The sequence below is a fragment of the Fundulus heteroclitus genome, chromosome 5 (assembly GCF_011125445.2).
Source record: "Fundulus heteroclitus isolate FHET01 chromosome 5, MU-UCD_Fhet_4.1, whole genome shotgun sequence".
NCBI lineage: Eukaryota > Metazoa > Chordata > Actinopteri > Cyprinodontiformes > Fundulidae > Fundulus > Fundulus heteroclitus.
The window spans coordinates 17,965,225-17,992,308 of NC_046365.1; the positions used below are offsets into that span (position 1 = coordinate 17,965,225).

General features: G+C 37.9%; 1 protein-coding gene across 1 annotated transcript; it reads left to right on the forward strand.

The window, feature by feature from the left end:
* Window positions 1–15,450: 15,450 nt before the first annotated feature.
* LOC105925131 (polyunsaturated fatty acid lipoxygenase ALOX15B-like) lies at window positions 15,451–26,804 on the forward strand. Its single transcript, XM_036137045.1, has 15 exons — window positions 15,451–15,473; window positions 15,753–15,929; window positions 17,608–17,812; window positions 17,913–17,994; window positions 18,691–18,813; window positions 18,910–19,013; window positions 19,594–19,760; window positions 19,865–20,008; window positions 21,269–21,472; window positions 21,686–21,772; window positions 21,861–22,030; window positions 22,986–23,107; window positions 24,147–24,247; window positions 24,721–24,891; window positions 25,778–26,804. The coding sequence occupies exons 2-15, from the start codon at window positions 15,753–15,755 to the stop codon at window positions 25,955–25,957; spliced, it is 2,037 nt and encodes a 678-aa protein (XP_035992938.1). The 5' UTR covers window positions 15,451–15,473; the 3' UTR covers window positions 25,958–26,804.
* The last annotated feature ends 280 nt before the right edge of the window (window positions 26,805–27,084 follow it).

Sequence of the window (27,084 nt, forward strand, 5' to 3'; positions counted from 1 at the left end):
TCATTGAGTAAGTTTTTCGAAAGCCTATTTTTTGGGCCTCTACACCAGTTTTATTCAGTAGCAGCAGGGGTAAAAGTTTCTCCTTGAGTTGGAAAGGTTGCTAACCCTTGACCTGAGGGTATAGTTGTCCAAAAAAAAAAAAAGCAATTTTGCTCCACAAAAGAAGACATTAAAGGTTTTAAAACATAATATATCAGACTGAAAGTACCTCCAACATGTTTCCACCTTGAGCACTGCAATTCTAGAATTTATGCCACTGAAATGATAGTTTGAAAGGCACTGTACAAGCACAGGCCTGATTTATACTCACATATTTAAGCCCCAAATCTGATATCTGAAGATGAAAGCCTCAAGTACATACATCTAAAAAGTGTTAGAATTTATCTAAGAAGAATTTTGTTTTGTGTTAAACAATAATTTGGTTTAGTGTTGATCAGTTGGTCACATTATTTTCTTCTACCTCTTCCTCCCTTCTTCATCCTTAGTCATAACATCTGGGCATTTCTTTAAATGTGTGATACTAAATTTTCCAGCTAATATTTCATGGATCAGTAATCACTACTGCTAACAGGCAGGTTCAATTGAATACATTCCAATTTCATCCGACAATAGAGTCAAGTTTAGTTTACAATGCAAATTGTGAAATAGATACTAAGGAAGTACATCCGATAGCAGTGAAATATGCTTTGCAGTAATCAGTCATCCTGAGAAAGTATGTGGTGACAGTGAAAATTATATACTATCGTGTAACAGAAAGTGACATTCAGGAAAACAGAACAAGGGCCCCCATCTTCCACGATTGAGTGGTGGTTACAAGAAAAGAAAAGACACAAAAAACTAAGTAGCCAGGGGAATGCTCATTTACTCAGGCTAGTAATCACTGATCAGGCCAAAAATCTGGGTCTAGTGATGGACTCGGACCTGAACCTTCAAAGGCATGCAAGGACAATTACAAAGTCGGCTAAGGTTAAGGACGGGCAAGTTTGCTGCCCTATTAAGAACAAGGATACTATGGTCCTTAAACCAGGTACTGGTAGCTTTACAGGTGCCCAAGTCCTGTTGGAAAAGGAAATATTTGTCTCCATCAAGTTGGTCAGCAGCAGGGAGCATGAAGTGCTCTAAAACTTCCTGGTAGACAGCTTCATTGTCCTTGTACGTCAGAAAACACCGTGGACCAACACCAGCAGAAGTCATGGCACCCCAAACCATCACTGACTGTTGAAACTTTACACTGGAATCAACCAACGTGAATTATGTACCTCTCCTCTCTTCCTCCAGACTCTGGGACCTTGATTTCCAAAATAAATGTAAAATTGACTTTCATTAGAGAGCGAGACGCTTCTGATGCGGTCTTTTGTTCAAGAATGGCTTGACACAAGGACTGAGACAGTTGAAAGCACGTCTTGCATACGTCTGTGCGTGGTGGTTCTTGAAGCACTGACTCCAGCTGCAGTCCACTCTTTGTGAATCTCCCCTACATTTTTCAGTGTCTTTGTTTTACAATCCTCCCCAGGGTGCAGTCATCCCTATTGCTTGTACACTTTTTTCCCACCACATCTTTTCTTTGCCTTCGCCTCTCTATTAATGTGCTTGGACACAGAGCTCTGTGAACAGCTAGCCTCTTTAGCGATGACCTGCTGGTGTTTCGAGTTAATTAGCTGATTAGAGTGTGGCACCAGGTGTCTTCAATATCGGATCTTTTCACAATATTAAAATTTTCTGAGATACTGAATTAGTCTTTTTTAAATTCATTTTCAGTTATAACCATACAAATTGAAAGAAATAAACACTTGAAATACGGTATATCAGTCTGTGTGTGATGAATGAATATAATATACAAGTTTCACTTTTTGAATCAAACGAATCAACTATTTCATGATATTCTAATTGTAAAACCAGCACCTGTATTTTTAAAATCTCAACAACTGGCTGCTAGAGCTAAAACAGAGTGGGTTCCTTGGAGTTTGCGTCACATCCAGTTATCTGATTGGCTTGTTCAGATCAGGGCGGCCATTCCTCCCAACCACGCCCCCCCCTCCCCCCCAGGTCCCACTGTCATTGCCCACGTGAGCGTTGAAGTCCCCCAGCAAAACGAGGGAGTCCCCAGGAGAGGCACTCTCCAGTACCCTCTCCAAGGGCTCCAAAAAGGGTGGGTAATCTGAACTGCTGTTTGGCGTATAAGCACAAACAACAGTGAGAGTCCGTCCCCCCACACAAAGAAGAATGTCCAACACCTCTCATCGAGACCAGAGCCAGAGCCATGCGTCGAGGTAAGTCTGACTATCTCTAGTCGGAACCTCTCAACCTCGCGCACTAGCTCAGGCTCCTTCCCCACCAGAGAGGTGACATTCCACGTCCCAAGAGCCAGCTTCTGCAGCCGAGGATCGGAACGCAAATTTAATAAAAAAATAAAATGTATTGACATGAAAATCTATTTGTTTTAAAAAGTCTTGTCCTACATTTCTGCTTCATCTTACGTTCATCGTTATCTTCTTCTGCGCATTGTGCTTCATATGCTTGTACCTAGCTTGTGCCCTCTACTTCATTCATTCTCGCAAATATGCTCAATTGGCTGAAACCAGGGAATCGGAGGTAAAAGACGAGAGAATTGCAACAGATCTGGGAGAAGACAAATGTCTCTCTATCTCTCTCCTCGCTTCACGTCATTTACATCAGTAGTGGGCAAATTAAATTGGGACCGAAAGTTTTATTTACAAGACTAAATTGAGTGACGTAGTCTCTCTATCGATCGCGTAGCGCCTACAAACAGCGCTGCTCATGGTGCTGTCACTCTGAACATATATGACCACTGATGCGCATGACTCGTCCACACCGCTGCAGCAATAATTTCTTGACTCTGCTCACGCACAGAGCTGCAATACGTTTCATTGTGATTCAGACAGGCGCAGTTATTTTAAAGATGCAGTTTTAGCGCGTATTCAGACAGGAACAAACCGGTGGTGGGACTGGAGCTGAAAGGAGCTTAGGTGTGTTGTCATGGGCGTGTCTACCTGCTGAATGTAACCGCTGTGAACATTTTTATTTCTCTGATTAAAAATATCTTTATGGAGCGCTCTGTTACTATTACTCTAGTCTGCTCTACCAAAGTTCTCTTTCTCTCTTGCTCACTCGTCATCGGACACAAACCAAATTAAAGTTCTTCATATTTGTATTTCGCGATGTAAATTGCGAGTCAGACTCAGATTAAGAAGCAGCTACATAAAATAAATATAGTGAGAACACACATAGGTAGAACACCAGAGTTTAGTCAGTGAATTCACCTGGATGGCTGCTTCAGAGATGTTTCAGGTTGTCTGTGAAGGTGTGACATATCTGAGCGTCTCTTTCTTTCTCTCGCTCCAGGCTGAGCCACTGATGCACCTGAAAACATCCACAACAGGATTCTGTTGTGTGTAACTTTATTGCAATTTAATTCAAATGATGTTCTAATTTTATTTCTATAACATCATTTGTTATGATAGTTAACTGCAACTGATTTTTTTTTTTTTTTTTTTGGGGGGTGCGTCAACCCAGTTGGGACACTGAAGGGTGTGTGCGGCTAAATAAGTTTGGGAACCCCTGATCTAAGGGATAAAAATATATATATCATTTAGGCAGTAGCAGATGTAACTCCTTTGGTGGCTTTGCCAAGATGGAGAGAAGGTAATGATAATGAACAAACACAAATTTATTATGGAAATTTTATCCATGCACGAAGGAGGAAGTACCCTGCTCCTTTACTAATGTGCCATTAGGCTCTTATACTGCTTTTCAAGACCCAGCAATCTGCCTGATTTTGAATTCCTTTTCAAGTGAAGTATTTTGTCCACTGTGAAGTGTCATGATACACTGGTGTTAAGTTTTGGTTTTATCTGTGTTTTCATTTTGATGATTTTCTTATTTGTTAGAGCTTGCCTTATCTCTTTATTGCTTTGTGCGTAGTTTCTAATTGATTCTGTTCTCCACATATTTAGTGTTATTTTGTTATCATCCTGTTTACCTTTCGTCCCTCTATTGTTGATCTGTTTGAGTGCCAGCTCGGCTCCTCAGTGTTAATTACTTATCTCCCTCAGCTGCCTCTTCATCTGATCCATATTACCTCTGATTAGCTCTTCTGGATTTTCTGTCATTTCTCTACCCCTGCCTCAGTATATATATATATATATATATATATATATATATATATATATATATATATATATATATATATATATATATATATATATATATATATATATATATATATATATATATATATATATATATATATATGGTTGGACTGTTTCTTTGCTGAAATCTCCCATCTGTCTGCCTGAATCTACATTTTATTCCACTGCTCTGCCCCTGTTTCAGCCAATTTCCTGTTCATGAGTTTTTGTAGGTTTTTGCTCTTTTTCTTTATTGAATAACACTATATGCTAAGAACATTAAACACTTGCTTATTATTTTTGCTTACTACTTTTGCTTACTTTTTTTAACACACAGGCACAAACCCCATGATCATTACCACGTCTGTCTTCCACATGTCTGCCAATCACCGTAGCAAATGTAAATTTCCTTTTATGAATTAAAGACCTCTTTTACTTTTAGACCTTCCTAGTTTTGAGCTTTCCTACAGACTGTCGGTGCACACCACACTATATTATCACTATGATATTTGATGTATTGAAGCTGTTTAACTATATGTTGAGGAAGACCTTTGTAAATAACTTGAACAACTTCAGGCTTCCTAGATGTACACCTTCCAACTTTTACTTTAAGGGATTGAATTAATTATTGACGTTTTATTAACATTGTGTAAAATACACAAACATATATGCACTTTGTGTCATTTCTAATTATCTGGTCAGATCCTTATAGACCAAAATATAATTGAATATGTAATCAGCTATCAAAGATGTGATAAATCATTCATTGGTGTTTTAGATAAGTAATTTGAACAATAATCCTCACTAATCAATAACACTTGGTGGCAAATACAATGATATTGTTTTTGCTGGAAGTTTATAGATGCATCTCCCTGACTAAACATGTGAAATTTTATCTGGTTTATCAGCAGAAATATGAGACATTTCAGTGATTCAGCTCAAGAAATTAAATGAATTTAAAATATTAATAAAACAAGAAAAAAACCCAAGGCTTTCATTTGACTAAAATTTTGGTGTACTGCATGCTTATCACTAACATTTATGCAAAGAAACGAGTCCACTTACTGTGAGCTGCACCCTCTCTGTCAAAATGTTAACATTCACCCTTTACTGGCATTTGAAGGTAAAGTGTGAGTGCTCATTACTTTATGCTCCTTCACCCCACAGCTCTCTGTATTTGAATTCCATGCCAGTAAGGCAGAGTAGACTTTTTTTGTTCCTGTTTGCAATAATCAGTGAAACACTTTGTAAATGTATACATAAATATAAAGGCAATAAATTGCCTCACTTCATTGTGAGATTTAACTTTTTTTTATTATGATAAAAAAAAAAAATCAATGGAAATGATTTATAAATCTGTGTGCACAAAATGTTATTGGTAAACAAAAAAGCAGTCTTGCTTTTAAAGTAACTAAAAAGGACTTTAAAATAGTACTTTATTGTTCTTCTTTGTTGTGTTTGGACTTACGTAAAAGTGCTCTAAAACACGGGTTCCCAAACTTTTCAGCCTGCGACCCCCAACGTAACAGTGCCACAGACTGGTGACCCCCTTTTGGTGGCTGGGATTTTTCTCTCCTTTTTTGGGCTAAATTAGGAAAATAAAGTCATCATATTTTAAGAATAAAGTGTAAAATTACAAGACTAAATAGGTATTTTTATAAAAGCTCTTACAAATAGGTGCAGCCTTCATCCTGCTTTAAAATTAGGAATTTTGAACATCTTGTAAAGTTATACTTTGGTATCAGTTCCACCCAATAATTTTAACACATCAATATCAAATCTTTTCGTGACCCCCAAAAGATGTCTCGTGACCCCCCAGGGGGCCCTGACCCTCACTTTGGGAACACCTGCTCTAAAACATGCATGGGAGTGTTGTGCAGGTTTTAAAAGGAGTAGAAGCTTCAGTGAAAAACAAGGTGTACAAGATTTATTGCTGAACTAAAACAATCTGCAATTATTCATGTTTAAGTTCAAGTGATTTATAAATAAACCGAGTGCTGATTTTTGTCCACAATAAATTAATTACAGCGCACATATTGTCCAAAACTTTACAAGAAAACTGAACACAAAATAGTTAACTGACATCATCTGTGAACAAATCTAGTAATGTTTAGTAGACATAATAATCCAGAATAATCTTGTTTCTGCGTGTCTCATAAAAGGTAATTAATCACCATGTGGCATTAGATTGTTTCTTTGTCTGCAGCTTGAAATATTTCCCCAAAGTTTCGAAAACTGTGAAAGAAAATGACAGAGCAAAAATGTCATCACTTCAATATAGAATTTAAGATTACATCTAAACCTAGGTGTAAATAAGTCTGACAATTACCTTTTGAAAGGTAATATAATTATCCATACTTACAGCATGGTTGATGGTTTAGCCTCGTCACTTCTCGCCTAGACTACTGCAATTCTCTCCTCCCCGGTGTCACTCACAAATTCCTACATAAACTCCAGCTAGTCCAGAATTCAGTTGCCTGCATCATCACAATGACCCCCTCCATCTGTTTGCACAATGGATGCCAGACAAACCATAACTTTTACGTGAACACTTTATTTGTACGAATTTAATAATAGAATTAAAAACTATTTTCAGTTTATAAAAATGTACTAAACAGACAGCTTATCATAAAAATCAAAGCAAATTTTAAAGATTAAAAACTAAATCTATATTCTGAAATACATGCTATACCTGAAATTAATAATTTCTCAGTCAGTTTTAAGACGTCTTAAAACCATGGTTTGGGCTCCACAGATCTCAAGAGATTAATATAATTTCAATGCAAAGACCTATTACCAACTCAGCCCTGCACCTGTTCCTACACCTGCACGCTCTTTGTTCTCCTCCGTCCCCTGTTCCTCATCTGTCTCTTCCTCTACCTCCTTACTCCTATGACTGGCATTATCCTATACCTCTGCATCAACTCCACAACCAAGACTGACACTGGCCTCCTCAGCTACTAATAACAATTACAGCAACAATAATGAAAATTATAGTATTAATAGTGTGAGAACACAATTGCAACATAAGGAAAGTATTGAGCACACAGTAAGTAAATTACTCAGCTTATTTCTTGAGCTGGGTTTGCCAGTACGGATTGACTCTAGTTTTAATTGACAAAGCAGATTCATTATTTATACACAAATGGTGTAAGCTGTCACACGGATATATCTGGCATAAATCCCTCTTTGTAGCCCGCGAGGATGTCTAGGTGCAGCAACGCTGCTGCATTTTATGGGGTAGAAAAACAAAAATCACATTGTGACCTCCAGCCGGTTTGGCCTGAAACAAAGCTGCCGTTTGGGAATCCTACCAAATCTCCCTATGGCCACCCCACCCCTGGTCACAGAGGATCTCATTGGTCTGTTACATAGCTGCAACAACTTAACTGAATTCCTTCAACTGTTGGATCTTCCTCAATTGCTACTCTTTTCATTTAATTTGCAGAAGTTTTGGTCACCTTTTCTCATTCAGTTTTCCTCAGCACAGAAAATACACAGCTTATACACTCAAAGTCTTAAGACCAGCAAAAAAACTTACAAGCTTCAGCATTTGCCGCTGCTGGTTTATAACTAGGGTGCAAGCTGAGCTTCAAAATTGTAAAAAGAAGAATTGTGAGCAAGAGTAAAAGTAGGATGGGGAAATGTAAAGTCAAGCAGGCCATTAGTTACCTCATTGAAAGTTTAACACTAGATACTACCTCTGCAGAGGCAGCTGATTCATGGATGTAAGCAGTATCAAAGCACATGTCCACTGCACTCTTGGGTATGGTAGAGCAAGTTAGGACCCGGCGCCTTGTGTGGAGGATTGTGTAACCACTAGCTGCTATAGGTTATAGCAGAATGCAATGCTTGGAGTCTAAGGCAGCATCTTGGCCAGGACATCTTTTATCCCTGAAACCGCGTTCCCCCCTATTTCTCCCATTTGCAGGGTTGCCCCGCCATGCCAATGCTCCCCCGTGCAGCATTATGCACGAGTGTATTTGACTATTTGCAGTAATTAAAGTAATCGACGTACACCTTGTTTCAACTATTTGCTAATCTGTGGTACACGTCACCCTAGTGATCATTGGGGTGAGGGTTGTGAACCTGAGTGAAGTTGGCCCCCCCACCTTCTTCAAATTAGACGAAATTGGTGTCAAACGTTTGTGCTACGTTTGTAGACACAAAGAGACAAATTTGGTGTCAATTAACTCGACTCCGTTTGTGCTGGTTTGTGCAGCAAAAAGTTTTGTTTATGCTGCTTCGGTTTTGAAGATATTATTGAAAAGGTAAAGGTCAAAAGGTCAACCAGCCCCCCCACCTTCTTCAAATCAGACAAAATTGATGTCAAACGTTTGTGCTACGTTTGTGCTGGTTTGTGCAGCAAAAATTTTTGTTTGTGCCGTTATCATTTTAAAGATATAAAGAAATGTTTTTGAGGTCATCAAAGGTCAACCAGCCCCCCCCCCCACACACACACACACACACACACAAACACCTTCTTCAAATCAGACAAAATTGGTGTCAAACATTTGTGCTACGTTTGTGCTGGCTTATGCAGCAAATATTTTCATTTGTGCTCCTATCATTCTAAAGATATGAAGAAAAAGGTTCTTCAGGGGTCATCAGAGGTCAACCACTCTGATGTTAATAGTTTGTAGAGGTAATCAAAGGTCAGTGAATATCTGTTCATGCTGAAACTGTGAACTTCATATAAATTATAAGTTGCTAACCAATGAATATGACATCACACTTTCCCGTCAAGTGTTTTTTTTAAAATAGTTCCCAATTTTTGCATGAAATGTGACGTACAGGTTTAAGGGCCTGTTTTGTGCATACGCAAGATTGATCCAGGGTGTTTATGGAATAAAAAGTCAGGTTAAAATGAACACCTGTTTGATCTAACAGTGTGTTAAATCTCCATTTTTTCCTAGTTGGTGGAATCACTAGTTTGCAGTACATTAAACTGGTATATGCTGTTTAATTTCAATTCAATTGTTGTTTCTCATGTACCACAGCTGCAATACTGTTTCATCACAACATGCTGATAAGTCATCATTTTGTCCGATTCTTACAAGATAGCCCCTTTTACTGTTAGAGCTGTTGTTGCGACATACATTTTTGTTCCTATGAAGCGATTTCAATCAAATGACTAAGTATTAAAGTAGTTTTGCAACCCTGCAATAGACTGGTGACCTGTCCAGGGTGTACCCTGCCTCTTGCCAATTGACAGCTGGAGATAGACACCAGCACCCAACGCCACCCCACAAGGGATAGGTGTGTTAGAAAATGGATGGATGGATATTTTTGCATCCATGGAATGTGTTGTTTCCCACCAATTTTTTGTTTTGGTTGAGAAATAGTAAAACAACTTCTGTGCCTGTAAATGATTAAATCTCTAAAATCTCAATTTGTTGATGTTATCGGAAAAACTTTTGGACAAGAATCCTGGTTTACATCATCATCATCATCATGCTGTGTTGCCACATGTCCTTTAATTTCCAAATCTGTGGTGACAAGTTGCGTGAAAGCAACAGTTCTTCAGGGAAACTTTGTTGTCTCATTAAGCAGAGGCAAGACAACTCTTTCAAAAAGGAGAACTTAAGCAAATTATGCATGGGTTAGAGTTACTGTGGGAACCTCACATTTTCCCATCAAATGTTTTTTTTTTTTTTAAATAGTTCACAATTTTTGCATGAAAAGTGCAAGGCCCGGTTTTGTTATGCGCAAGAATTATAAATGAGGCCCTTGGTAATTGATCTGATTCTCCAGAAGACAATCCAAATACTTGTAATTAGTTACACAGTCTTTAGATTATGATCCAGGGTTTATTATGAAATACAAAGTCAGGTTAAAAGGAACGCCTGTTTGATTTAACAGTATGTTGAATTTCCATTTTTTTCTTAGTTGGTGGAATCACAAGATTGCAGTACATTAAACTGGTATATGCTTCAACAGTGTTGAACGATACAGGTGGTCACACACCAGATAACCGTGCATGTCAACAGCTTGTAGCATGTCGAGTGCTTTTTGCAGTTATTTTAACAATAGCATTTGCACAACTTCAATTCAATTTATTTATATAGAGCCAATTAACAAAACATGTCATCTCAAGGGACTTTCCAAACTGAAAGTGAATCCGATTATACAGATTGGGTCAGATTATACAGATTGGTAAAAAAAAATTCCTATATAAGGGAAACCAGTAGATTGCATCAAGTCTTGACAAGCAGCATCCATTCCTCCTGAAGAAACGTAGAGCCACAGGGACAGTCGTCTGCATTGTCCATGGCTTTGCAGCAATGCCTCATACCGAGCAAGCATTAAGTGACAGTGGAAAGAAAAACTCCCCTTTAACAGGGAGGAAAACCTCCAGCAGAACCGAGCTCAGTATGAACGGTCATCTGCCTCGACCGACTGGGGGTTAGCGAAGACAGAGCAGAGACACAACAAGACAGACAAAAAGGCACAGAAGCACACATTGATCCAGAAATCTGTTCTACATTAGATAGTAATAGCGGGTGATCTGTCTTCCCTGGATGATATCACAGCTAACAGAACGCCAGACCAGGTGTACCTACTGTTAAGAAATAAAGAGAGCGAACAAAAAGTTAAAAGGTAAAATGACGACAAGCAATGCAAATTGGAGAACAGTAGGAGAACTCAGCAGAGTGAGAGAAATAGACCCTGATGTCCTCCAGTAGCCTAAGCCTATAGTAGCATATATGTCAAGACAGATAAGATTTAAACCAGTCTAATGCTTTCCCCTTAATCCCTACAGTATGTTCAAGTCTTTCTAGGAGAACATTGTGATCAACTGCATCAAATGCAGCACTGAGATCTAACAGGACAAGTATAGAAACAAGTCCATTATCTGAGGCCATGAGAATATCATTAGTGACTTTCACCAGAGCTGTTTCAGTGCTGTGATGAGCTCTGAAGTCTGGCTGAAACTCTTCAAATAGGTCATTACTTTGTAAATTTTCACATAGTTGATTAGCAACTACTTTCTCAAGAATTTTAGATAGGAAAAGAAGATTAGATATAGGTCTTTAATTTATTAAGTCATCTTGATCAAGATAAGGTTTCTTAAGTAAAGGTTTAGTAATAGCTACCACTGCATGAAAAGTGAGATTTTCGTCCCCGTAAACTACCGCAGATCTCCCTGATTTTCGGCAGTTAACGACAATTTGCAATCCGCGCTTGTCGCCGTTTGTCAGTGCCACAAATTGTCGGAACCGGACTATGACGTATGTGGAGAGCGATCAGCTGTACTAATGGCCCTAATTAGTATATGAATGCAGCGAACCCGCACGGCTAGCCAGGTCTGGCTTGAATAACCTACTCAGTATTGGCTGAAACCACTATTTTCAAACAAGTAAAATCGCTCGTGATTGGCAGCAAAACCACACGTGGCCAGGCCAGGCTTGAATAAAATCACTCGTGATTGGTTGGCATATATATATATATATATATATATATATTTATTCATATATATTCATATATATATATTTATTCATATATATTTATTCATATATATATTTATTTATTCATATTATGCTGTATATTCATGTTATCCTACACTACTACACTATTATTAGGCTACCATCAAGGACATGAATGAATTTATACAGGAAATGAACATTTGCCAGGAAGATGTTTATGCAAAGAAAGAGCTTTATTAAAACAAACACAACTATATACAACGCGAGGATCTGCCCACACATGCGTATCCAAAAATTACAACTCCGTGAACTGTCCGTTTGCCTCCTCGGGGTTGGAGGTAACTGGCGGCGTTCTTTCCGAGGCAGGTCCGTTGTGCAGACGCCTACTGTGCGTGGCTCTGTACTTCGGCGTAGCCTCTAACCGGGACTGCAGCTTCACACAGAGTTCAGAGAGATCCAGCCTACGCAATGACGGCGGCCGTACAATCCATCCAGAGACCCCGCCAATGACGCCATCTTCTTCGCCAGACACAAGGTCGACGGTGGCGGACTTCCAGAGTTCCACTTCCACATCCGCCGGCACACTCTGCCCCAATTCCAGCAGCTGTAAAAAAAAAATAAAAAAAAAAAAAAAATGAATAAGTACCGTGCGATGGGTTGCACTGCGTATGGACACAACACATCTATCAATGCACCTGAAAAATAGTCACCAAATAAAGTCTTACCCTCTTTCTTTTAGCTCGACTCCGAGCTGAATTCTTGGCAGCTTCAGCTCCTGCGTACCGTCTCATAATACGTCTTACAGGCGGCTGGAAAACAATTAAATGAGAGTGGTATGAATAAAAATCAAACGCAAGTCACAGTAACAAGGAAGGAGAAAACAGTAAAACAAGTCACTTACACAATGTCGTCTTTATCAACATCGTGTAAATCTGGACTTGTAGTTATTGCTCCGAGCAGATAGGAGGTAACTGCCTCATTATGAGGTGAGATAAGTCTGCGAAAACAAAATGTACAGTTATGATCGGTATCTATCCGTATCTATTTCCTTTTACCGCAGAATGAAAGCATATTCTTTAAATCTTACCCTTGCTCTGGTTCATAGCGCCTTCAGTTTGTCTCCGAGTTGTGAAGACGGCGTACTGCTTACTGAGAATCACAAAAAATACACTTTAATAAAGCTTGTTCTTGCAAGTTGAAGGCGAGTTGAACACAAGTCGTCTAGCCATTGATCACTTACCAGCAGTTGTGGTTTTATTTCATCTTCAGGAGCGGAGCGCTCAGCACGTTTTTCTTCTTCTTCTTCTTCTTCTTCTTCTTCTTCTTCTTCTTCTTCTTCTTCTTTTTCTTCTTCTTCTTCTTCTCTTCTATCATGGCGGATCGCAAGCAACTTGCAAGGTGCATACCGCCACCTACTGTTCATGCTTGTGTAGCAACACTGTTTTACATCTATTAAATTATATTTGTTAATTTTGTATTCTGAAGATAATAAATAGTAAATAAATAATGCTTTCCTTAATCTATAAATATCCTTTATATTTCCTTTATTTCCCAATAATCCTTTAAGACTCCATTCTTGGCCTGTCCTTTTATTCCCAACAAGTTTGTAAAATTGTTGAACTTACATTTTCATCCATACTACTTTTAATTTTCATCCAATATACTAAACCTAATTTCATTCTTCTGAATTCCAGTGGAGTTTCTCCAGTCTCTACTAAAAGAGCGTTGATAGGTGTTGTTTTCACTGCTCCTGTGCATATACGTAAAGCCCTACTTTATAATCCATCTATTCTTTGTAATGTTGTTTTAGCTGCTGCTCCATAAATGAAACTGCCATAATGTATTATTGATCTCATGAGAGCCTTATATATGTTTAATAATGATTGTCTATCTGCACCCCAATTATTTCCAGCCACAGCCTTCAGTAAATTTATAACTTCTAACTAAATAACACATTTTACGAAGCGATCAGTCCACAAGTGAAAAACCAGGAGACTTGTTGATGAAACTTCTGGCCATGATGCTTTTGTCATGGCAATCAACCTTCAAGATTTCTGACAATGCCATCACATCACTTCTTCTGTGCATCAAACATTTCATGTGGATACTTGGAAATGTTGTCTGTGTGTGCTAATTCCCTCACTGCCTTTGCAAGCAATATTCCAAAGACTTTATTCTCCTTGAGGAAATGGACTGGTGTCTTCCGTGACAACTTCTTACAGTATGTGGTTTGTCCAAAATGTATGACAGTATACATGCTTACTGAAACCTACGAGCTCAGACGGGATGGCACAAAGGTTTGTAAGACTTGTGGTCACATACCATTCTACAATCACCCACAGCTAAAGTCTGCATTAAGGAAGAAATGTGACTCTGTCTTGCTAAGGTGAAACCTCCCCCTGCAACACTGATTTGCGTTTGTATAGCTCACAGCATTTTCATTTACATGTTAAAGCCTCCCCTAGAATTAGGAGGAGAGGGGTCATGGGGGTACCACTGCCTACGAAAGCCCACGTCAATTTCTGACAATTCATGGCAGTTTTCTGTGTTGCCTGCAAATTACCGTGAACAGCCGTTAACCTGAACTTCCACGACAATATACAGTGCCGCATAGTGACGAAAATCACACTTTTCATGCAGTGTACTTTAAAAGCCTGTGGTACATATCCATTTACTAAGGATAGATTAATCATGTGTAAAATAGGGCCATTGATCAAAGGGAATACCTCTTTAAACAACTTGGTTGGGATTGGGTGTAACATATAAGTAGAATGTTTAGATGAAGCTAAAATATTAGATAGCTCAGAAAGCTCTACTGCTGCTAAATAGTTCAGACACCGATCAGGTTCTACAACCAAGGGCACTTACACCCTCTGTACCAGGAAAGCATATTGCGCAAACTAAAGGGCCCGCTTCAGGTTGAAGACTAGTTTTCCCTTTTATCCAACAGTTTAACTATAGTTTCTACATTAAATAGTATCTGAGAAATATGATACGCTCAGATACACTGATAAGGGACACAACGGACATAAAAGGTATTGCATCAAACATCAATGTCTCTCCTTACTGACAAAATTAAAAGTTTCAACATGTTGTTTCTCATGTGCCACAGCTGCAATACTGTTTCATAATAACAGGCTGATAAATCATCCTTTTTTCTGATTCTTACAAGATAGCCCGTTTTACTTGTAGAGCTGTTGTTGCGACATACATTTTTGTTCCTATGAAGAGATTTCAATCAAATGACTAAGTATTAAAGTTGTTTTGCAACCCTGCAATCGACTGGTGACCTGTTCATGGTGTATCCTGCCTCTCGCCCATTGACACCAGCACCCCACGCGACCCCACAAGGGATAGGTGTGTTAGAAAATGGATGGATGGATATTTTTACATCAATGGAATGTGTTGTTTCCCACCAATTCTTTGCTTTGGTTAAGAAATAGTAAAACAACTTCTGTGCCTGTAAATGATTAAATCTCTAAAATCTCAATTTGTTGATGTTATCGGGAAACCTTTTGGACAAGAATCCTGGTTTACATCATCATCATCATGCTGTGTTGCCACATGTCCTTTAACAGTCTTACTACCTTTTCATACAAAACTCATAATTTCCAACAATGCCTGAATGGCTTGGTGGCCCATATCCAGTCTTTGAGGTGATCCAAACAGGTATGCGCGTCTATAATGTTTAAAGACATGGCAGTCCCCACTTTCAACAAAGAACCGGAAGCAGATGAGAGGTGGGAGGCTGTGTTCCAGGTAGTTTCATCACCATAGTTTTTTTATGTTGTCTCTGAACACTCCCACATCACCGTGTGTGTATATAAGGAAATCTGTGGTGATAATTTGCATGAAAGTAGCAGTTCTTCAGGGGAACTTTGTTGTCTCATTAGCAGAGGTAAGACGAATCTTTTCAAAAAGCAGAACTGAAACAAATTATGTAGACAGTGATCCTCATTTGTAATTCTTATATCAAAATGGTGTTTGTCCATGTCATTGTGAGGCATTTTCCTAGATCTATCTACTTTAGTAAGTTTTGTGAGCTGTCAGAAGGGACAAAATAGTTTAATTGGTGTTACATCAATGTCGTTTTTTTTTTTCATTGATTTTGTAATGAAAAAGAGCGATCCACAAATCCATACTGATGACGTTTTTTTCTCTCTCTTTCATTTTTAAGATGGATTGCCTTTTTGGATCAAAAATGTTGGATTACGAAGTGACCGTGTTTACAGCCAATCGTCCCTTTGCCGCCACCTTTAACAATGTCTTCATCAAGCTGGTTGGCACAAGTGGAGAAAGTGAACGCAAGTGGCTCTTGAGCTTGAGGGGAGCTTCAGCATTCGCGAAAGGAGCCGTAAGTCTGAAAGATTCAGCTTCTAGTTCATATGTAGCACACACCTTACCAGCTTTGCTATAGACTGACAGTCACAATATCCCTGTCACTTGTTTAGCAAGTGGATATGTGTAATTCTTAACGTTACTGCATTACTTTATGTAATACATCCAGAAGTACCTTTCATGGGCTTGCAAAAGTATTGAACGGCATTTAACATTTTGTCACATTTCAACCACAAACTCTGACAAACAGTATGTTTCATTGGGATTGTATGTCATTATCCAACTTAAAGTAGGCAATAATCATGAAGTGGATGGAAAAGGTAATATTATTATAAACATTTAACAATAAAATGTCAGACTAGTGAGGCATTGATTTTCCACCCTTGACTCAATAATTTGCCAAACCTTTATTAGCTTCAACTACCAGCTTTGAAACTCCACAGTCTGGTTTTGTTTCCACCCTTCTTTGCACAGTAACTTTTACCAGTGTTTGGATATCAACGAGGTCAAGTGGAACGAGCTGTCTATCCCAGAACTGCATGGCACACTTAGATAGCACTGACCCAAAAGATTGGCACATATCTATCAGATACCAACCCGGAGGTGACACAGTTTCTCTACTGATGTCACAGTTTAGATGTGTACAGCCCTTGCATGGGTGTGTACCTAGATCCCTATATAATGTTTGTGTGATGAGCAATCGGGGCTTCTTGCCGATCAAGAGCCCATCAGCGCTGATGTCTTTAACTGTTTCTCTGTCTTTACGTAGATAAAATATAACTAAAAGTATACTTGTCTGTTTTATGCGTCCTACATTCAAGGTAATAAGTAAGTGGGGGTCGCCTGAAGGGTTAAAAGAGCTGGGTCCACCGAGGGTGTTTCACCATAGACGGGGTACGGTCATTTTGATCTGTTAGAATATTCTAACAGATCAAAATGCTTTGATCTAATGAATTTCGTTGTAGCTCTGGCTTAACATGTGGGATTCTCACCCTGCTAGAAAATTAACTGCTGAAACAGTTTCAAGTTCTTTACAGCCTTTGTATTTAATAGAATTAAAATACTTTATTATCCCCAACTCATTTTAACAGCTTTTTTTTCCAGGGGTTAACATGTACAAAGCTACATTCACTTTCCAATCAGCTATGAGCAGCTTACCTGTCCATGCTGAGATTATGCTAGACTTTAAAGTAGGTTTCTCATGGCTTTCTGTAAAAAATTCCCCTTTTTTTGTATTTCTTATCATTCAGCTTTATCACTGACCTGTCCGCCCTGCTCAGGAACAGGGTTCAAACAGTGAACTCGAGCAGAGCTTTGATGTGAAGACATTGCTTTTCAGTAGCTGATTCTTGCAGATTTCCTTAAATGTTAATGTCGCAAACAAGCCATGGGATGGGGATTAGAGGACACATCTCCAGAGGTGTTTCCCTCTTCCAGCCATTTCCAGGTCGGTTGAAAGAAAAAACACATTTAAAAAAAACTGAGCAGGGCATAGCTGATCAGTGCAGGTGAAATTGAGTAGGCAGAAAAGGGGCTAATGTAAAAAAGTTTAGGACGTGAAACCTTTGAAAGCTACTTTACAATTGTGATTGCTGTTAAATCTCTAGTGTTTGTGAGTTGTTAAAGATGATGTTTAAAAAAAACTTTTTGCTTTTCATATACAGTACACTTGTTGTCTTTTAATGTTGTCTTAGGTGGCAAGTTTTACAGTGTCCTGCCCCACCTCAGTTGGAAAACTGGTGCTAATAGAGCTTGACAAACAGCCACTTGTGGTGTTTCCAGAGGATGCTTGGTTCCCTGCCAAAGTCGAAGTCAAATCACCCGAGGGAGTTACTTACAACTTCCCTATCTACCGCTGGATCACTGACTGCAAAGTGCACCACTTCAGAGAGGGAACAGGTTTGTGGAACAGACTGAAATTGTGTTAAAAGCTTGTTTCTTTTAACTATAGGCAGACAGGAGCAGATTAACACCTAAAAGTTTTTTATTTTATTTCCAGCACTGAAAGGGTTTGAAGACAATCATCATCTTGGCAGGTACAGCCGGGAGAAGGAGATCAAGCAGCGTCAGAAGGACTATTGGTGAGAAAGCACACAGTCAACAACACCAAACATCCTTCTTCCCTACGGGTATGGTGCTCATTTCTGTTAGTTTTGTTGAATAAGATCTATTGCTTATTAAATTCCAAAATGAAATTTCTCAGAATCCCCCCCCCCCCCCAAAATAAATAAAAAATAAAAACAACAACAAACACATCTGCAGGTATCATTCTGCTGCAAGCTTTTCTCATATAATGCATAGTATATATGCACCTAATACATGATTCAGGACTCTTTATGCACAAATTACTACATTAATGCATTATGGCACAATACCAATCAAGATTCTTGATTTCAAAATTAAGCCTAGCCCTTTAATCTAAAAAGAATACATCCTATTTTCTTTTACCCAGGTAAGATTAAATTTTTCCCTGAGGTCAACTTTCCAATACTATTCTGAGACACAGCCCTCTGTGAACAGCCTGCTACTTTAGCCATGATCTTTTGTTGATTATCACAACTTGTGGCCTGTTGATTCTACTAGGCTTGCATTAGCTGTAAGCCATAAAAATGAAAATGAACTGAAAAAAACGCTTGCAATATATCACTCCAACTTACTGAGAAGCAAGGAAATGGGGCACTGTCTTGTTAACTATAATAGGATTTATAACTGAAAGATAAAATGTAATTTTCCATGTGTGCTACACTAAAATAAAACTCAATATATATATTTTTCAGCTGGGATGTGTATGCAGATGGAATTCCTCACTGCATAAAAGCAGATGACCTATTGTCTCTACCTCCTGAAGTCCGATTCTCCTTTTCCAGGCAGACAGAGTTTCTGTTCAACGCGGGGACAGGGTAAAATCCTATTATTTGGATACATTTCTGCCTTCAATCTGATGTTTTTAAGTATATCAACAATAACACATTTAATATCTGATTTTCCTTCACTAGACTTGCAGAGCTGCAGTTGAAGGGGCTGGCTGATAATAAAATGGGATGGACGAATCTTGATGACATCAGCAGAGTGTTTTGTTGCAAACAGACTGAAATATCCGGTATGCCTAAAGTGAATCCTGTTGAGCCATAAAGCTTGTTCAGAGGAGGTGTGGGCTCTTGACCCACAAAGAGAAAAGTGAAAAGTTGTAATTTGCAAAGAAAAAAGTATTAAGCACAGCAGAGAGACTGTTGTTTGGTGGTTTGGTTGATTGGGTGATAAAGTTCTTCCTTGATGCAACGTAATAACATTTATAGAATGCGTGATGCAACAATGTAACATCTTGCTCTTTCCCAATGTTCAAGAGCTATATTTATCTTTTCATTTGTATTTCTGTATTTATTTATTGTTTTTTATGTCATATGAAAAACATTATTATTATTATTATTTAAATGGAAGCCTTACATGTTTAGCATTTTATACTTTAAATTGATAACCGCAGCAAAAAAATAAAAAAATTATATATATATATATATATATATATATATATATATATATATATATATATATATATATATATATATATATATATGAAATTAAACCTGACCCAAATTTCAGTTTAAAGTCTGAGTTTGAATAATGCTGACGTGAAGGGTTTCGATTTAGAGACATTTAAATGATGTGCTTTTCTTTTTTTACAGACTATGTCCAAGAGCACTGGAAGGAAGATGCCTTTTTTGGCTACCAGTTTCTGAACGGGCTCAATCCCATGCTTATTCGTCGCTGTGACGTCCTGCCCGACAACTTTCCTGTCACTGACGCCATGGTTTTCCCTGACTGTCGCTGCTGCTTGGTGGAAGAAATGAGGGTGACTGTACAAAAAAATACAGCTTATAGGTAAATTTGAAGTAGTTGCGTTTTTACACAAAATTGACTTTGACATTTGTGAATCTTTCTTAAAATTTTAAACAGAAAGGCAACATTTTCCTTTGTGACTACAAGCAATTAGACGGTGTGAAAACAAACATCATCAATGGCAAGAAGCAGTACCTGGTGGCTCCACTCGTCTTGCTCCATAAAACTCCTGATGATAAACTCATGCCTATTGCTATTCAGGTGGGATTAGCACTCAAATACAAATAATGAGTAAAATAATTATCAAGCATCCAATTAAATATTTCTTTTACGTACCAGAACATTCAAGATTAACAGGAACAGGAAGAACAGGAAGAACCTAGCTGGATGTGATATAAAAATATTTAGAAATAATTACAGAAAGAAGCAAGGCCCGCATGTGAAAGCCAAGAATACAGCAACATTTTTCCAAAGACCAATCATGATCTCCATCATGAAAATCAACGCTAATGCTATGACCATGCAAGATAAAAGTATTGATTGCAAAGTCTCCAGCTTGAATAAAAGTTCATAAGACAAAGATTTACATGATGATTTGTACAATGAAGAAGTCAAGAGAAATGTTGTCTGATCGCATCAGCTGGGATACTTAAGGAAAGGCAAGACAAGTTTATTTACAAACTTTTTAGTAATAAGACAATTGAAAGGCTTACCGGGTATAGGTCTGCTAATCTAATTTAGCACAGTGTTGAAGGACCACTTGTGACAAAACATGACAGCATTCAGGTGTGCACCCCCCCCCCGCCCCCCTGTTTTTTCCAAATAATTGTGTAATTACAATACTTTGAGACATGCAGTGATTGTGTAAAACCTAGCAGCAGTGAATGGAAACATCTAAAAGCCTTATTTTTCAATAAAATAATCTGTGCGTGTGTTGCTCATCAGTGTTTAACTGCACTGCAGTAATGCAAATGTTCGAATGTTATTGTAACAGTGGCAGTCAAACCCCAATAATCGTACGACTATAGTAGTCCACAGTCAGTCACAGCAACCTCTCGTTTGACCCTAACACACCAAACAACATAAAATATTTTTGTAATTTGGCACAGGCACAGAATTTTTTTTGAAGAAGAAGAAGAAAGCTACAGAAGAAAATGAGAAAAAACATAGAAGTCAGATTAAAGGTTTATCACTTCAACCACCAGTCTGCTTTGTTCTTTCTTTCAGTAGTCAAAAGGTTATATCTTCAAACACGTTCCCACTGCTGTTCTCTTACATTTCAGTTAAAGCCTCAGGGTGGATTCTTTAAATTCCTTGTCATGAATTAGTTTCTAAATGAAAAATAAGTCTGTCACCAGAAAAAAAAAAAAAAATCGAAACAAATGAATTATGGAATGTTCTTTTTGATTTATGTGGAATCATATAAATGCCTTTTAGACAGGGTGACCAAACAAACAGGTCTGCTCTTGCTAAAAGTGGCCTGCATGTATTATATCTAACCTTGTTACAACCCTGTTGCAGCTGAAGCAGAAACCAGCAGAAGACAACCCAATCTTTCTGCCGTCAGATTCTGAGTACGACTGGCTGCTGGCCAAGATTTTTGTGAGAAGTGCAGATTTCAGCGAGCATCAGCTCAATATTCACCTGCTTCGCACTCACCTGCTAGCTGAGGTGTTTGCAGTGTCACTGTTGCGCAACATACCCATGGTGCATCCTCTCTACAAGGTAACTGAAGCTGCAAAGTTACACCGTGTTTAGCGGTGCGTATTCCAACATGCTCAGGATGATACAACTTGTGGGAAAGTTTGTTGTTACTTTATTACTTATTCTTATCCAGACGTTTTGGTTCTGTATTATTGTAATCCAGGGAAGGAGCATGGTATAACACATGCAAGCTAATCCTTATGTTGCCACTAACATCTTTTTCTCTTTTCTCAGCTTCTCATACCTTACACCCGCTACACTATGCAGATCAACTTCTTAGCTCGGAAAACACTCATATCTGAGGAGGGTGTTTTCACCAAAGTAGGAAAATGCACTCCAAGGGACATCATTATTTCTTCTTTTTTTTAACGACAATGTTTGTTTTTAACTTTACTTTGACTTTCTCCAGTTTACATCTTCTGGTGGAGAGGGTATGAGCACATTTCTAAAGAGATCCCTGTTCTCAGTGACGTACAGCTCTCTCTGTATGCCTGAAGACATTGCTGAGCGTGGGCTCGAGGACATGCCAAACTTCTACTACAGAGACGATGGACTCAGATTGTGGGACATTATCAACAGGTATAATAGGTTCCCTCCATTTTGCATCTTACTTCATGCTACTTCCTCTGATAACAACTCATCAGACAGTTTATTATGCACAGGTTCAACAATGCTATTTATTAGGATTAGGTAATAACGAGGGGGCCTTTTAGTTCTTCTCGTCTCATTCATGAAGGCCAGCCTCACCCGGTTCATAGATTTGGAAGCAAAGGAAGGAAACAATTATCATAGACAAAACACTTATAATATGGATATATTTGTTACAATTGGAATACCAAACGGAGACTCCCTTGGGAGCAGCTCCTCCTGGAGTTTCCAAGAAGGGGTCTCCAGGGGCCCATCATCCCACAAGAAAAACAAGTCTGTTCTCAGTGATAACAAGATAACTTTAAGGCTTTAAGAAAAATATATGTCTAACACAAAAATTATTCTATATTTCCATAACAGTATGTATGTTTTTAGGAAGACAAAGTAGGATTTTTTTCCATCTCTCATCTGCCCACTTTCTCTTCATACTTTGTTAGATTGCTGTTTATTCTAAATCAGCTTGCAAGCAATCATGTCTGTACAGAACAATATGGCTGAATATACTATGAACCAGCATATATACACCTACTGTAAAACATTTGAGAAATATCTTAATTTAAATAAAGCTTTATTCATAATCTAGGAAAGGTTTTGGTGGAGTTCAGTTTTTTTACTTCTTTATTTTATATGCCTTGTCATGTTGAAGTTACATCTGTGCTAATGTAAATCAAGCAAACTTGTCCCGGTACTCATCTTAAAAATTATTGTGTAGTATTTATTCTCATTTTGCTCAAATAATGACTTATCTAAGATATATACTAAAAATGAAAATGTTATGTATAAATGAAATAATACTCTTGAAAAAAAAATCCTAAAATGATTATTGTTATTTACTATTGTGTGTCTGTTAAAAATGTAGTTTATAAAATGTTTCTGTGTCTGACAGGTTTGTACGTGGTGTCCTAAGCTACTACTACAAGAATGATCTTGAAGTTCAGCAAGACTCCGAACTACAAAACTGGATTTTGGACATTTTTGAACATGGATTCCTTTCCCATCCTTGCCCAGGTAAGCAGTAACACAAATAATAGGGCCTATTGGGCATTTCTGTAATAGAAGTATGTGGGCTGCACAGTGAAGCAGTTGTAAGCGTTCTCTTGCAGCAAGAAGGTCCTGGGTTCCAAACCTAGCCTGGTCTTTTTGCATGGAGTTAACATGTTTACCCGTGCCTGTGTGGGTTCTCTCAGGGTACTCCAACCAGGGCTGGATGATAATTAAATAACAATATATATATATATATATATATATATATATATATATATATATAGTTATATATATATATATATATATATATATATATATATATATATATAGTTATATATATAGTTATATATATATATATATATATATATATATATATATATATATATATATATATATATATATATATATCGACCGACAGACATATATATTGAGGATAGGAAAAAAAAGGGTCAATAAAAATTTCAATAGAGGAGCAGTTGTCCTTCCTTTTGCATTCTAGCCTATAATAAAGGTTAATATTACAGTCATTACAACCTACCAAACAATCACAAACGCAGACCCAGGAAGTCACCGAGATCCGTCCCCTTCAAAGAGTTCAGAGAGCGTGGTTTCTTTTTTTCTTTTTTAAAAACTTGCAGTTTTGCTAAAAAGTTTGTTGAATAAAGGGTTGAGTTTGAATTCAGTGTTTTTGTGTCCTATATCTGAAAATAGGTTGCTAAGCAACAGCATAAAATGCTCAGGGCTGAATTTTTTGATAATTACCAATATTGATAAATATGATTGTTATTTCATCGATATGCTTTTATTATATATCATCTGTCCCTAACTCCAACTTCTTCCCAGTTTCTTGACTATGTTAATTGAGCTCTCTAAATTGCCCTCAGGTATGTGTGTGTGTGTGTGTGTGTGTGTGTGTGTGTGTGTGTGTGTGTGTGTGTGTGTGTGTGTGTGTGTGTGATTATCAGTCAGCCCACCCTCAGTGAGCCAGAGAGGAGCTGTGGATGTAATGGAAGCATCAAATATTGAATGTTTAAACGCTAACTTTATTATTTGTAATTCTCAGGAATCCCGCAGAAACTTGCTACAGTGGATGAGCTCATCAAGTTTGTCACCATGGTGATCTTCACTGGCTCAGCCCAGCATGCTGCGGTGAACTCTGGACAGGTAAAATCTTGGGGCGAAAATGCTGAGATTTTGATATACAGAGTCATTAAGGGTTAGTTTAAATTTTGTTGTGAGAATACTACTACACATAACCAATTAAGCAGGGATTGTCTTCAAATCACATATTTTTCTATAAACCTTGTTTATAACATGTAGAAAAGGGGATTCAGATATTAAATGCTGTGAACATTCAAGTTGCATTGTATGCTGCAGAGATTATGAATTGGGCTTTTGTCTGAAATCATCTTTAAATAATCTTCACCTGTGCTCTTAATGTGATTCACTTAATGTAGGAGCAAACACATACATGTTGACCTGATGGTAGATTGGATAGAACAGCAAACTGTCTAACCAGCAGACGGAAACTGACATTTTCAAATACAACTATTTTGCTTCAAAGTTAATAGAGCTGTCTTTTGGACTCACTTAAGCAAAAATAAATTAATACTACAAAACTCATTTGTTTACTGCAGTATGACTACGGTGGCTGGATGCCAAACATGGCAACCTCCCTGCAACTCCCACCGCCAACCAAAAAAGGGGAAGCGACTGAAGAAAGTATGCTGAAAACACTGCCAGACGTCAACATCACAGTTCAGGGCATGGCCACCTTGTGGCTGCTCAGCCAGCAGTCCAGTGATTTTGTGAGTGTGTTGACTTCAGTATGCTATACAGCCAAACTTGTGTTCAAGCTTTGTCAAGAACTCTTGAACAGGGGTGACATCAATAAATTAAAATATAATTTGAAAGCTATTTTATTTATATAGTTCAAAAAGGGAACTCATTCATTGTTAACATTAATTACATAAATCGGGATATATTCAAAGCAGTTCTTACTGATCATTTTGGTAATTATGCCTTACAGCTGATGAAAACACAAAACTGAGTTGTTGTTTTTTTTGAAAACTTAAATAATACATGAGACCAGTACAAACATATTTCTAATATTGAAGTGCTATGTCATGGCCATAATCATGGGGAAGACTACTGATTTGACAGCTCACCAGCACACAGTCACTAACACCTTCTCACAAGGAGGCTTAACAACGAAAGACTATTATTAAAGATAAATTAAAAGAAAGTTGAGTGGAAGAAAAAATGTGGTAGAAAACATACACAAGCAACAGGGATATCACAAACCAGAGGATTGTTAGGTAAAATTCAAGATTTTGCAGAATGAGGAGATTGATCTCAATGCAACATCGGTTCCCAATTTGTTTAGGTTTAAGAAACTTCTTTTTGTTTTTTTTATTAACTTTAAGCCATAAAAATAAAATATTAAATAGTATAAAAATATAATTTGTGTAATGAATCCTCATAAAGTATGATTTCTGCTTTTATGCATGTAAAAAATCATAAACTAGGTTTTACATGGTTTTCTTAGTTATTGTCTAGCAGCTGTATGTCAGTTAAATGGTAAAATAAACCCAAATGCCTTTATACAGCTATGTATTTACATTAGTAGTCTGTATTCTACAAATATTTGCATGTTTGTGGTAGAAAAACTAAGGGTGTTGTTGGTTTCGTCAGGTACCCCTTGGACAGCACCCCGAGGACCACTTCAGTGAGGAGACTCCACGTGAGATGATAAAGAAGTTTCAAAAGGAGCTTGAGGCATTAAGTGCAGCCATCAAAGAGAGAAACAAGGATCTGAAAGTGCCGTACACGTACATGGATCCAGAAGAAATAGAAAACAGTGTGGCTATTTGAACAAAAAGCAGTTTTCTCTCAGCTTTCTAATAGCAACACACAATTATGGGGTGCAAGGTTTTGTTACGGATGTTATTGGAAGTTTTTATGAACATAGGAGAAAACATGTTACCTGTCATGGGCGCTGTATAGGGGGAAAAGTTAAGACAACTCCAAGGGCCCCTGACTGACAGGGGCCCCAGTTTTTGTAATGATTTAGATTTCTTTGGGGCCCAAAATTTCTGGTGACACCCCTGCCTGTTTCACATTCAGTTTTTGTTTGAGTGTATATTTTTCAAAGTACATATTATTGCATTATACTAGTTTGATACATGCTGAGAAATATGAAGACATATGAATCAGTTTAACCTGCTTGTTAGGTTTTAGGGTTAGAATGGCCTTTTACAACATTTTAGACCAGCAAGACACTTGCTGAGAACACCTAACATTGTGTTTTCAGACACCTCTTGCATAAAGGATGTTTTTGCAACACAAAATAGACCTTCAAGGTGTATATTCTTCATAAATAGGAAAATAGCAATTGTTCAGTAAATTCTCTAACTTCTTGTTTGAAATTCAAAAGAATGCATCTTTGTAAAACATTTACTACAGAGTGCAAATAAAAATGCTGTCAACCAGAAAATATTGTGCCCAAAGTGAAAATAAAGTGAAAATAATAAAAAATAATTCCCAGTCACACCACAGCCATTTGATAAATTCTTCAGTAAATAGACGTCAGAAATTGTTTACAGCATCATCTGCCCATGCAGAACACATAACTGGGCTCTAAAAGAAAGCGACGACCTGAGAGATGAGCTGATTCTGATTCACAGCTATGACATAAAGATACCTTTAAAGGCATACTATGCAACATTTTTCAGTTAATTAATGTGTTCCATACCGTTTTGGATGATTAAATGAGTCATTTCAGGTCGAACAAAGGTTTTCTCGGCCCCCCCTGGGGGTCTGTGGGGGAAATACCGCACTTGCAATTGCAAGAGCTCACGGCTCGCACACACAGAAGTCTCGCTTTACGGCGAGAACTCCATGTGTTTTTGCCCTGCCATTCACTATATGCACGCACGAAAGCAACAACAAAGAACCGCGTGTTAACGTCAAATAAACATGCAAGCATATCGAGTTTTATT